General features: G+C 36.6%; 1 protein-coding gene across 1 annotated transcript; it reads right to left on the bottom strand.

Moving 5' to 3' along the window:
• Positions 1–733: 733 nt before the first annotated feature.
• Positions 734–10,949, bottom strand: palb2 (partner and localizer of BRCA2). The gene is made up of 13 exons (XM_051933377.1): positions 10,874–10,949; positions 8,592–8,662; positions 8,437–8,496; positions 8,238–8,325; positions 5,174–8,016; positions 5,002–5,088; positions 4,725–4,889; positions 4,483–4,568; positions 3,990–4,151; positions 3,113–3,229; positions 2,941–3,028; positions 2,699–2,847; positions 734–2,193 (listed from the first exon to the last, which is right to left on the bottom strand). The coding sequence occupies exons 2-13, from the start codon at positions 8,658–8,660 to the stop codon at positions 1,962–1,964; spliced, it is 4,146 nt and encodes a 1,381-aa protein (XP_051789337.1). The 5' UTR covers positions 8,661–8,662; positions 10,874–10,949; the 3' UTR covers positions 734–1,961.
• Positions 10,950–10,974: the final 25 nt, after the last annotated feature.

Below are 10,974 nucleotides of genomic sequence, written 5' to 3'. Positions count from 1 at the left end.
CCTACAAAAGTGCACTAAAGTTGAAAGCAAATAATTGTTAGATTTTAGAATAATATTTTATAGGGTTAAGTCTTATTTGACTTATCGGCTGAATGTACAAAAGGTATACATTTTTTTATAGTTTATATATTCAGTTTAAAACAATTCCAATAATGTAATGTACAAAACTATTAAAACATTAAAATATTAATGTTTTACTGTATTGTACTTGTATGATGAATGAGAAAATAATCAGTGACAGAGTTTGTTTGCCGATATTTATATAGTTCAAACTCAAAAGAATCCTAAGTGAAGCAAGTTGAAACTCATGACTGAAGCTGTTCTTGACACACACGCTTTAATCATTTACCAGTATCAGCAAAACGAAAGACTCCAATGACATTAAGTAGGATATGCAGGTGTTTTAGCATTCCCATTGAAAACGCAAATTGATTCACATGATTCACTGAAAAAGAGTTGTTCAAAAAGAATGACAATTACGGTTTGACTGAGCCAAGAAAAAGCAAAGTTAATTAGTTGTAGTCTGTCGACTAACGATTGAAAAATATTTTAACAAGGAAAATTTTAATTGTCCAAGCAATGAATAAATAAGTTTATGAAATGCTTTTACACTTCACATATTTCTTAATTTTACATCATATAGTTAAAATAAATAAATAAATAAAAGGAATGAAAATAATCAATATTTTGATACATGGAAACCTTGTCCCAATGAAGGCACTTGACTGCATTAGGATTACAACCAGTTTTCTTAAAATTGGTTTTGGGTTTGAATGCTAAAAGTTTACAAAAGGTGCACATGTATCACATGTTTTCCGTCTTGGATATTACAAGTATGCTGTAATTTTTTTTCAATATTTTGGTAATAGTGTTTCTGACATCATTTAAGTAGTCCATCAATTCTACTAAATTGTTACAAGAAATTAGCATTTCCAGGTTTGCATCCTAGCATAACAAACATGACAGACAAAAAAACATAAAACATCTTTTAAAGAACACTGTGCAGGAAGAGCAAGTTACCAACCTACATGTAAAGCCGCTATATAAAATCATCATACTTCTTCCGGACCTAACCAAAATAATAAACTGGTAGTGTGGCATGTGCCTTCATAATAAATATAACTTTTATGAAAGGATGATTGCTAGGTGAAAATGTTATGACAGCACCACTTCATCTGCACAAATATTATAATTCATTAAACTAGGGAATAACAAAACCCATAATGAATCACAGTCAACCGTTCATGTAGCAAGACTGACTGATTATATTTATTCTGACTTGTGTCTATTATCTAATTACAGGAAAACATTTTATTGAGTATATATTTTTTGTAATCTTTGAACATTCTTCCAGGTTCCTCGTACATCACAGAAAATGCAGCTGAATGGCTGTGCATTTCCATTAGTAAGTACTGATGAATAATTTGTGTTTCTGTAAACAACTTCTTAGTCCTGCATTGGTTTTACAAGAAAAAGGCGCAAGCGGTAAGTCTTTATTTCTGTCATCCATTCACTCTTTCGTTAAGTTCATACACTTGGCAAAGGAATATTTCAGAACATCTACAAAGCAGTAACAATATGTAAATGAAAAGGCATCAAACTTGGATTCCAGTCCAGTAATCAGACTGTTTTTAGTAGCTGTTCGTAGGCTACATGAGTGAAAAATATTTTAAATTCCAACTGTATGAACTGGTCATTTGTATTCTTGGTAGATTTAAAAAAAAAAAAGGCTGACAAGTTATTCCCAAAACATACTCAAATTGTTGCCCTTGCCATTGGATTTGTCTATGACAGAACTTCTGTATCAATAAAGTGCACAGACTAACAACCACAACTTCCACATTTACATACTAACAGTATCAAAATGCAGTATGATTATTGGTTATGAACATCCTGGTTTAAAAATGTTTCACCTTGGCCAATCAGTTGCAGGCAGATCCACCTTTGTAAGAAACAGAATCTCACTTCACTTCAGTGTCCATTCCCATCCAACTGTAAATATAAACATCTCCATGGAGTCGTCCAGCAAGCAGACATGAATCACTGTCACTCCATCTGACCACCTGCCAGCTTTCCAACCCTTCTGCATGGAGCACATCTCTGCAACAAGAAAAGGCAAGGTCCCACACCACAAGAGCACCAGTACAAAAGGTGGCTGCCACAAACAGCCCCTTCACATCTCCATCCATAAACCTGAAAGGAAAAAAAAAAAAAGATAAGAGTCCTCAACTGCATACACAGGTCACCATTTTTGTGGAGTCTGCATGCTTGTGTGGTATTTGTCCAGATATTCGTTTCCACCTATACCTCAAATACATGCCAGTTGAGTACATAACTGGGCATTGCAATGGACTCCATCCAGGGCTGGCAACTGCCTTGTGCTTGGTGCTGCCACAATGGGCTCTGGCCCTCACTACCCTGAGCTGAATTTGAAAATGTTATGCTAACATTATATGGAGATGACAACAACTTCTCACAGACAGGGTTGAAACAGATGTTCAGACTGAAACATTTAAAACATAACAACCAGTTGCCAGAGTGGCTCCCAGTTTTTGTTTACTTGTAAAAGGTGCAATTCCTGCTACATTCAGCTACTAACTGGCTATAAGTAACAAATCAATTTGGTTGTTTTCACTTGTCATTAAGTGGCAAGATCTCCATAAGCTGCAGAAGATTGAACAATGTGCCTAACACATACCTCCCTTCAAACTCCGGTGGACACTTCAGTGCCTGAACCATACAACTTTTACCGTTCATAGGATTGATGGCAACAAGATGGAAAGGGCCATTTCGTCCCATGCTCTGACTTTCAGAATTTCGGCAAAGCAGTAAAACATAAAGAATGCCCTGAAACAGATGCATATTATATCAAGTAACAGAGAAAATAAAGCACAGAAAACATTTTCAGTGAATGGCACAGTAAAGAAAAATAGCTCTTACAGAATGGCAGTATGAATGAAGACATGCAGTGGCAGGACAAGACTCCCCCAGGGATATTCTCTGAAGAAGATGGCCAGTTTTCAAGTTCCTAAGAAAACAAATTTACATAAATGGTCACTTAACTGTTCAGGGACTTGCATGATATCTAAAGCATTAACCACAAATACCTTACCAGATAACAACTGCATTTGTTCCAATAAAGCCGATTACTGCATCCTTCTGACCCAAAACTTCACAGAAGGCAATAATTTTTTCTGGAGGTGAGGCTAAAGAAACAAGACCCTCAATTCTGGGAAAACAAAATCATACATTAAGACCAAAAAACTTTGAAACCAAAATGAACAATCTACAAGCATATATGCAGCTTTTAGGTGGTCTTGTTCCAATTTATTTATGATCCATCTTCTAAAAACATTTTACATTTTATTTATGTACCTGCCTTGCTAACCTGAAGTGACTAACAATGTTATATGTTTTTGTTTCATGTAACTGGAGCACTGGCAGACAGCATTAGAGATACCATTGCTCAATGGCAATGACAATTACTGAACTGGCAGCCCTGTTTTACCCAGTGCAATACCTCAACTACTAAACTCTGAAGTATGCCTCTCCTCTTCTGGGTGTCACAGAACCCTAATTCCAAATACCTTTATCTGAGGGGCTTCACTTGTCACAAACCCCACTAAACTTGTATCATAAATTAGACACTGAGACATCTTAGCTATTACCTAAACAAACAAGCCTGATGGACTGGTCACCTCTCACTTATCAAATTTCTTATGTTCTTAATATGTCTGTAGTTAATTTAGGACTTCCTCTTTACTTCCTACTAAACTCTGCACACAGACTATTTTTTTACAAGTATCAAAATTTTCTTAAGGCTGACATTTTTAATTACGTAAAAAGAAAATGAATCACAGAATCAGAAGAAAAGCCACATATTTGTTTGATAAACACTAACTCAATACACTGCTTTTAAATCTTTTCAAGTGTGAGCAAGACCTTTGTTCTAAATACCTAACTGAAGTAGTATTTAACTTAGAATGTACCTTCCCTCTTCAGAAAGGCATATAAGCTCAACTGTCTGTTTTCTTCCAGATCCAGAGCAGCTCACCATTCTCTTGTTGGACACCCCTAATATGGCACTAATGTCACCCTCACATAGTGGCAGCACCTCAAAATGATCACAGTTATTTAAAGATGTAAGAATTCTGTAAAGTAAAACATTGAAATGTTAGTCTGATTTTAGTGTGCAACACATTTGATAATGATGACTAAATATATGTATCAATACATCCACCCATTTTTTTTCATCTATTTGCTAACTCCACTTACCCAGAGCAGGGAGGCAAGGAAGCTGAAGCCTATCCCAGCAAGCACTGGGTGCTAGGCACAAACAATCATTGGAGGGCTTTAGCCCATCACAGTGTGATATACAGTACAGTATGTTTCAGTTCTACAACAAATACACTATACCTCACTCCTACTTTAAAAAAAGGAGTGGATGTTGTTTAGATTTTGTAAATAACCAGAGACACATACCTCACTTCTCTGATTTGTAGCTTCCCAAAGGCAACACAAAACATGCTGTGGGCATCAGGGATTGTGATCAGCTTAATTATGGGGAGCTATGTGCCAAGAAAACATCAACAAAACGTGATGGAATTTAACCATTTTGGAAATTAGGTGCTTCCCTTTCAAAGCAAGTACAATCACACATATAGTATAAAGAGACAGGACATGAATTAGGAAAGTCTAAAAAGCCAAAGACCCTGAAGAAATACCTGTGTAAACGCCCATGTATGCTTATGGCTCCATTGTTTTTGGCTGCAAGGACCCCACAGTGACACTGCCCATTCTCCTGAAGTCACTACATGTGGCGTCAAGATTCCATTTATATCATACCACTGAACAGTACACACATCAACCAAGTGAGGTCCAGATGGTGCCTAAAAGTAAAATCACATTACTTCCTATACTATACTCATTTAACAGTTACTGTATCAGCAAATATCCACAGCATCAAATACACATCATGTGATAGTTCAAATTCCTCCCTACCTTTAATTTCGACAGCAGCTTCAAGGAATTTTTGTTTCGTCTCATTTCAGTATGAGCTATGTCTTGCTCCAAACAAGAACTGTATACCTCCCCAAAAAAACAAAAAAAACAAAATGTCAACTAATTAAAACAACTTCAATGACTATGCCCCTGACTTAATTATACTACTTACTTCTTTCAAAACTCCTCCACTGTTGTTGTTTTCATGGCAGTCTTCAACATCTGACTTGTTCAGTGACTCACAAACCACATTTAAATCTATAGCAACACTGTCCAATTGCCTCAGCTTCTGGCGACAAGATGCCTTTTCTGTGGATGCTGGCACTGAATAAGATGGGCTGTGAAATTCTGTGGAGGAAGTGGGGGTGAAACCTAGTGATGGCAAAACAGACTCAGTCCCACTTAACTGTTTATCCGATTGCAATGTCAGTTCTGGGGTCAAGCAGAGCAAATCAGAAGGAATCTTATTTCCAAGAATCTTTCTAGCCAAATACCCTTGACTGTTGGGTTCGGAGATGTTTCCTACTACCGACATTTCCATTTCCTCAGTATTGTCATTACTGTATTCAGATTTCAATTGCTCCAGCATAAGCAAGTTGGACTCTGAAACTGACATGAAGGAGCAGTTTACTGCCACAGCTTCATACAAGGAATCTCCCATTGCAGTGTGTTCAATTCCACTGTGATAAACTTCTCCGGCAGCCTCTATGTTAAGATCAGTAAGGTTCTGAATTTCTCTAGCCTGAGCTGTTTGTATACTATTTTGGAGAGCTTTTTCTACACTTTTACTTTCATTTCTGTCATGGTCACCTGTCTTAGTTTCCTGTGATAATACTGCACACTGGTCACCTAAAAGTGCTGAAGCCGTAATTTCTTTACAGTTGTCTCCTAATCCTGCTGAAATTTCAGTTTCTTTTCTGCTGTGACAAAATCCTTTAATTTTCATCATTTCTCTCTCGTGGCACTGACTTGCTAATGTAACCCCTACTTTTCTTTCATCAGTGTCAACTGTAGTCATCTTTTCAATTTTAGCCTGGTCATCTGCTACTGTAACCACCAATTCTCTTCCCTCTAGACCAGCATTTTCTGCAGGGTGTACATTTTTTTCACCGCATTCTGTTGTGGGCTTGGTTTGCTTCTCATTACGATTACATACTCCTTTAATGATATCTACCTCTCTCTCATTATGATCAGTAACCACTGCACTTGTACTTACTTGTATACTGTTGCCCTCTCTGTCAGTAGTCCTTGGTTCATTTCCACTGCAGGCAGTTACAGTATCTCCTGTACCCTTTCTAATAAGCCTCTTCTTATTCTTATCCATTTCTTTGGATACTAAGTTTCTTTCACTGTGATGAGAACACGGGGAACCTTCACTTTCTACTTCTTTTTGCTCACAACCACCTGTTCCTTTTGTTTCCATTTCATTAAATCCAGCCATTGCAGCACCCATTGTTACTCTTTCACTGGGCCCACTACCTTCAACATCTGATGTTTTTCTAGACAGTTGCTTATTTTCTTCAGTAGCTCTTAACATTTTGCAGTTATTTTCAAAAACACCTGTAGATACTGTGGATTCTAGTCTGCTACAATTATCTACTATATTTGCTGCTTCCATCTCAGCGTAATTATCTGCTCTATTTTTGACAGCTTCACTTTCAATATATTCATTTCTTTGAGAGGACACCGATATCTCATTCCCAATGTTTTCATCTCTTCCACACTTGGAACCAGCTGCTGTTGTACATCCTAATGTTCCAGCAAAAATAGAAGTGCTTGATCCATAGTCAGTGGTGCAATTTTGGTCATCTGTCTGGTTCAAATTAAGACAAACTTTTGAAGCAAGACTCCTTGTAAAGTAACGGGGAGACAACAGCCCAGGGATTCTTGCTGGGGAGGATTTCAATCTCTGCAATTTGAGCCAACCAAAGTCTTCATCTGGAAGGTGAAAATCTTTCACAGTAAACTCTGAAAACAACCGTGGGATCTTTGGAAGCAGTGGACATATACTGCTATGGCTAGCTTCACCATGGGTAGAATCAGGGATATTAGGATCACTCTCTAAAATTGAAACATTTACCTCTCTGGAATTTTTACTCTGTAAACCACTACTTTGGCTTGTACAGCCAGCATTGGTTACTATATTTAAATTGTTATGTTGCCCATGGTCCTGGCCCCTACTTGTAGGACATCCAGAACACAAAGGATGAGCCACAGGCGAAGACCTACCACTAATGGTGGATGTTTTCTGACCAACTAAGCTGGTCTTTCTTGATTTCTTGTGGCTCTTACCCAACTGGTTTTCAATTACAGCCTCCAAATTTACTTTCCTTTGGCATGAGGCCATTCTTCGAGTTGTCCTTACGTAATATTCCGCAGGAAAAATTAGACCCTCAATAATTGTGGAGGAGCTCAGGATGCTCTCCTCAGAATCTGTTGAAGATTGGCTGATCATTGGCGAACTAAAGAGATTTAGTTGATCTTTCTTTTTGAGAATGGCAACAGCTTTGTTCTGTTCAGAGACAGATTCTCCCTCTAATGAGATGTTTCTAATAGCAAAACTGTTATACTGGTCACCTGCTGCAGAAATATCACTCTGCTGGCATGACTTGACAACAGAAAGGTTGCTCTTATCAGCGTGGTTCTGATGACCATTATCGTCAAAATCTGACTGAGTACTGCTGTCCAATATACAAGAAGAACATGTTTTGTCCTGAAGTGACAATAGCTGTTTCATATCTTGACTGGTGTTCCCTTCACTCCACCTATGCCTGCTTTTTTTCTTTTTTAAACGGTCTCTTGATATTCGTTTCAGCTTTGAATCAGCAGAATGCTGAATGCCAATCTCTGTAGATGGACTGTCAGTGGGGAGCAGCAGCTTCTTCTCATCATCGGCTCCAGGGCTTAGAGTTTTAGAGTAACATTGTGATATGACAATATCTCCATTTGTTTGGTCCTTGTAACTAGTAGACAGATAATCTTTACAGGTGTTAGGTGGGGTAAGGTCTGGTGTGTCTGCAAGAAAAGAAATATGCTAATTAAAATAGGCAGCAGATAGTGACAATTTTTAGCAGCCTCAGCTTTTCAGACACTTTACACATGGATCAAGGCAATAATGTTATTTTATTAACAAAGTGAAATATTAGGGATGTCAATCTGGAACTGCTACAGGCATCTGTTCAGCTTTAACCTCTAGTATGTAAACCCAACTGACATATACATACACTGTTACATACCTTTTAGAATAATGCAGGAGGAAGATCCCACCTTATCAACTGCTATATCACTGGTATCACTTCTTTCATATTTAAGGCTCTGGGCCTGCTAGAGGAAAGAATTAAACAGATAGTTCAGTCATCATAGAAACCAAGTGTATAGTTTTTTCTCTAGCAATATTTACATAATCTTACCTGCATTACAACTTAATCTACATACCTTAAGTCGCTTCACTGTCAAATTGTACTCTTCTTTTAGCAAAGCCAGTCTTTCCTTGAGCTGTTTATATACACATAAATATAAATAACATAATAAATAATTTATTAAGGCTGTACCAAATAGTATAACATGATAATACACTTTCAGCTACCTACCTTCTGTCTTTCTTCAGAGCTGAGCTGCTTTCTTGTTTGGTTGTCCATTGTGTATAAAACTGTATGCATTACTACAAAAAAATACAAAATGGCATGTGGTTGGCAATAAGTACTTACTGTTACATTTACAAAGAGATTCATCTAACTTATATAGATCAAACTTTCTTAGCCTTTTCCTGAAATTTGACTTCTCATGTAGTACATTTACCATTTTCTTAGCAAGTTGCATGTCATATCTTCTCCCAATGCCCATAATCTTCCATCTCTTATTCTTGGGGCCAATCCACATCAAATCAACAGAAGCCTCCTGACTAACCATCTCCAATTTGCTTCATACTTTATGGTAATAATGTTACTGTACCCAATAACTAGTGTGTCAAATTTTAGGAGTGTATCTTCACTAATTTCTGAGATTTTGAGGCCTTAAAAAGAGGGCTTGGCCCTAACTTTACTGTAAAACAAGTGCTACTAAAAAAAATGACAATGTTCCATGGGTCACTCCTTTTGAACTAATAATGCTAGATGCATACAATTTTGAAGGACTGACCATAAGTATTAAATGTATTAGAATTATAAAAATAGTGGGTCCACAGTTGTATATTTGTCAATTTAAGGCTTGTTGAAAATTGCAATAAAAATATTTTGTGCTGTACAGCAACTTTGGCCCTGTATATTTGTGCACTAAATTACATCAGATCAATTCAAACTTTGATAGGTATTACACGTTATAGTTCTTCTTTAGCACAAACTATGATGTTGGCACCTTGAACTAAACTATATTTACTAAGGTATCAAACATGCCATGTTTTACTACAAAGAGAAATGCAAAATACAGAGGCATACTACTTATAATTACAAATTTAAAAATGTATTATGAAATTCATTACTATTTTATGTTTAAATAGTAAATGTTTTTATTCTGCCATATTTTGCCAAACCCAGTTTTACAGTTACAGCCAGAAAAGAAATAGCACACAGCCATATACTTCTAAAATATAGGTTTTAAATCATTACAAATTATGTGCATTCACAGGCAGAATCTGTATATATACTACCATTACTACTACTACTATTTATATGCCTTAAAAGAAAATTTAAATATAGTTTGTTACAAGGTACCAACATCATATGCATTTTGTGTATTTACTAGTTAGACCATACTCTCTCCAGTTGTATAAATCTTTTTATGGTAGATTTTGTTATACATAGGCAATATTCATTTGAAATATACTGTAGATATGAAATTATTTTTTTCTCAATTATAATGCCTCATAAAGCAGATAGCTTGATTTCTTTCAGAATGGTACCAAGTTGGTAAAAAAAGAACCATAACATAAATGATATCTACCAATGTTTGAAAGATCTTATATGGTTTAGTGTGGAGAAAGAGGACCAACGTTACTCTAAAGCACAAGAGAAATTCTTTTATACAATTTTCAGCAGCCATAAATCGTCAAATATGCAACCGTGGGTCAACTGTTTAGATGTTAAGATACATTATCTAATACTAAATAACGATCCTTGAAAATTGCATGTATCTACTATTAGCAATTCAAACGTTATGACGTATGGAACAGTGCCATTTTTAGTTGCACTTAGTATTACAGCTAAATTAGAGCCACATCTCAGAAACCAAATAACATACAAGCCTAAAACTTTGCACACCAGTTACAGTTACATTACTTTCAGCAGGTATGACGCAAATCGGAGATAGTCAGTAGGAAGCAGTTTCTAAAACCTGTTGATTTGACACGTATTGACCGTTTAGGTACAATCATTACTATCTTGTCTGTACACATTTTCAACGCTTAACAGGTCATTTTATTTCCGTTTTTTATCCGCATATACTATATCTAACCTCACCATGAGTTTCAGCATTTTCTTTACTTACACCACCAGATGCAGGAGTGCTTTACTTGAAAGGTGAACTTCAAAACATGCTTCGTGACAACATACATCATTGGCATGGTATAAAATAAACCTTGGTAATTTTGCATAAGAAAAACAAAAACAAAACGCTGTCCTGACAGATATTTAATAGTCACACGCATACAATTTCAAGTTTACGTCACTTCTCATTACACAACTTAAACTCCATCACACAGTTCAATAAACACACGTACTTCCAGAAAGAACTAACAAATATTAAGACAAGTAATCTCATGTGACAAACGTCTAACCTTTGTTTCATACATACCACTACAAAACTGAACGTAGAAGCTCCTTCGCTATACTCTAATTTGCCTCTTGTCCCATTACACATCCACGTTTCCCAAACTCACCCTCTTCCCTACCAAACTCAGCAGCCACACAGCTACTTTTAGCATTCCCGCTCCGAATGCAAACAACAACTGAAGGGCGCTTGCGCTCTACGAATAGCCTG

Source organism: Erpetoichthys calabaricus, chromosome 11, assembly GCF_900747795.2.
Source record: "Erpetoichthys calabaricus chromosome 11, fErpCal1.3, whole genome shotgun sequence".
NCBI classification, from domain to species: domain Eukaryota; kingdom Metazoa; phylum Chordata; class Cladistia; order Polypteriformes; family Polypteridae; genus Erpetoichthys; species Erpetoichthys calabaricus.
The sequence above is the reverse complement of the archived record's forward strand: the minus strand, read 5'-3'. Positions and strand labels throughout refer to the sequence as shown.

Excerpts from the sequence above, each read along its gene's own strand:
- palb2 (XM_051933377.1), bottom strand. The coding sequence starts at position 8,660 with ATGCATACAGTTTTATACACAATGGACAACCAAACAAGAAAGCAGCTC. Across the intron at positions 4,569-4,724 it reads ATACATGGGCGTTTACACAG|CTCCCCATAATTAAGCTGAT; the intron begins GTATTTCTTCAG and ends CTTGGCACATAG. Across the intron at positions 2,848-2,940 it reads TTCATTCATACTGCCATTCT|GGCATTCTTTATGTTTTACT; the intron begins GTAAGAGCTATT and ends CATCTGTTTCAG.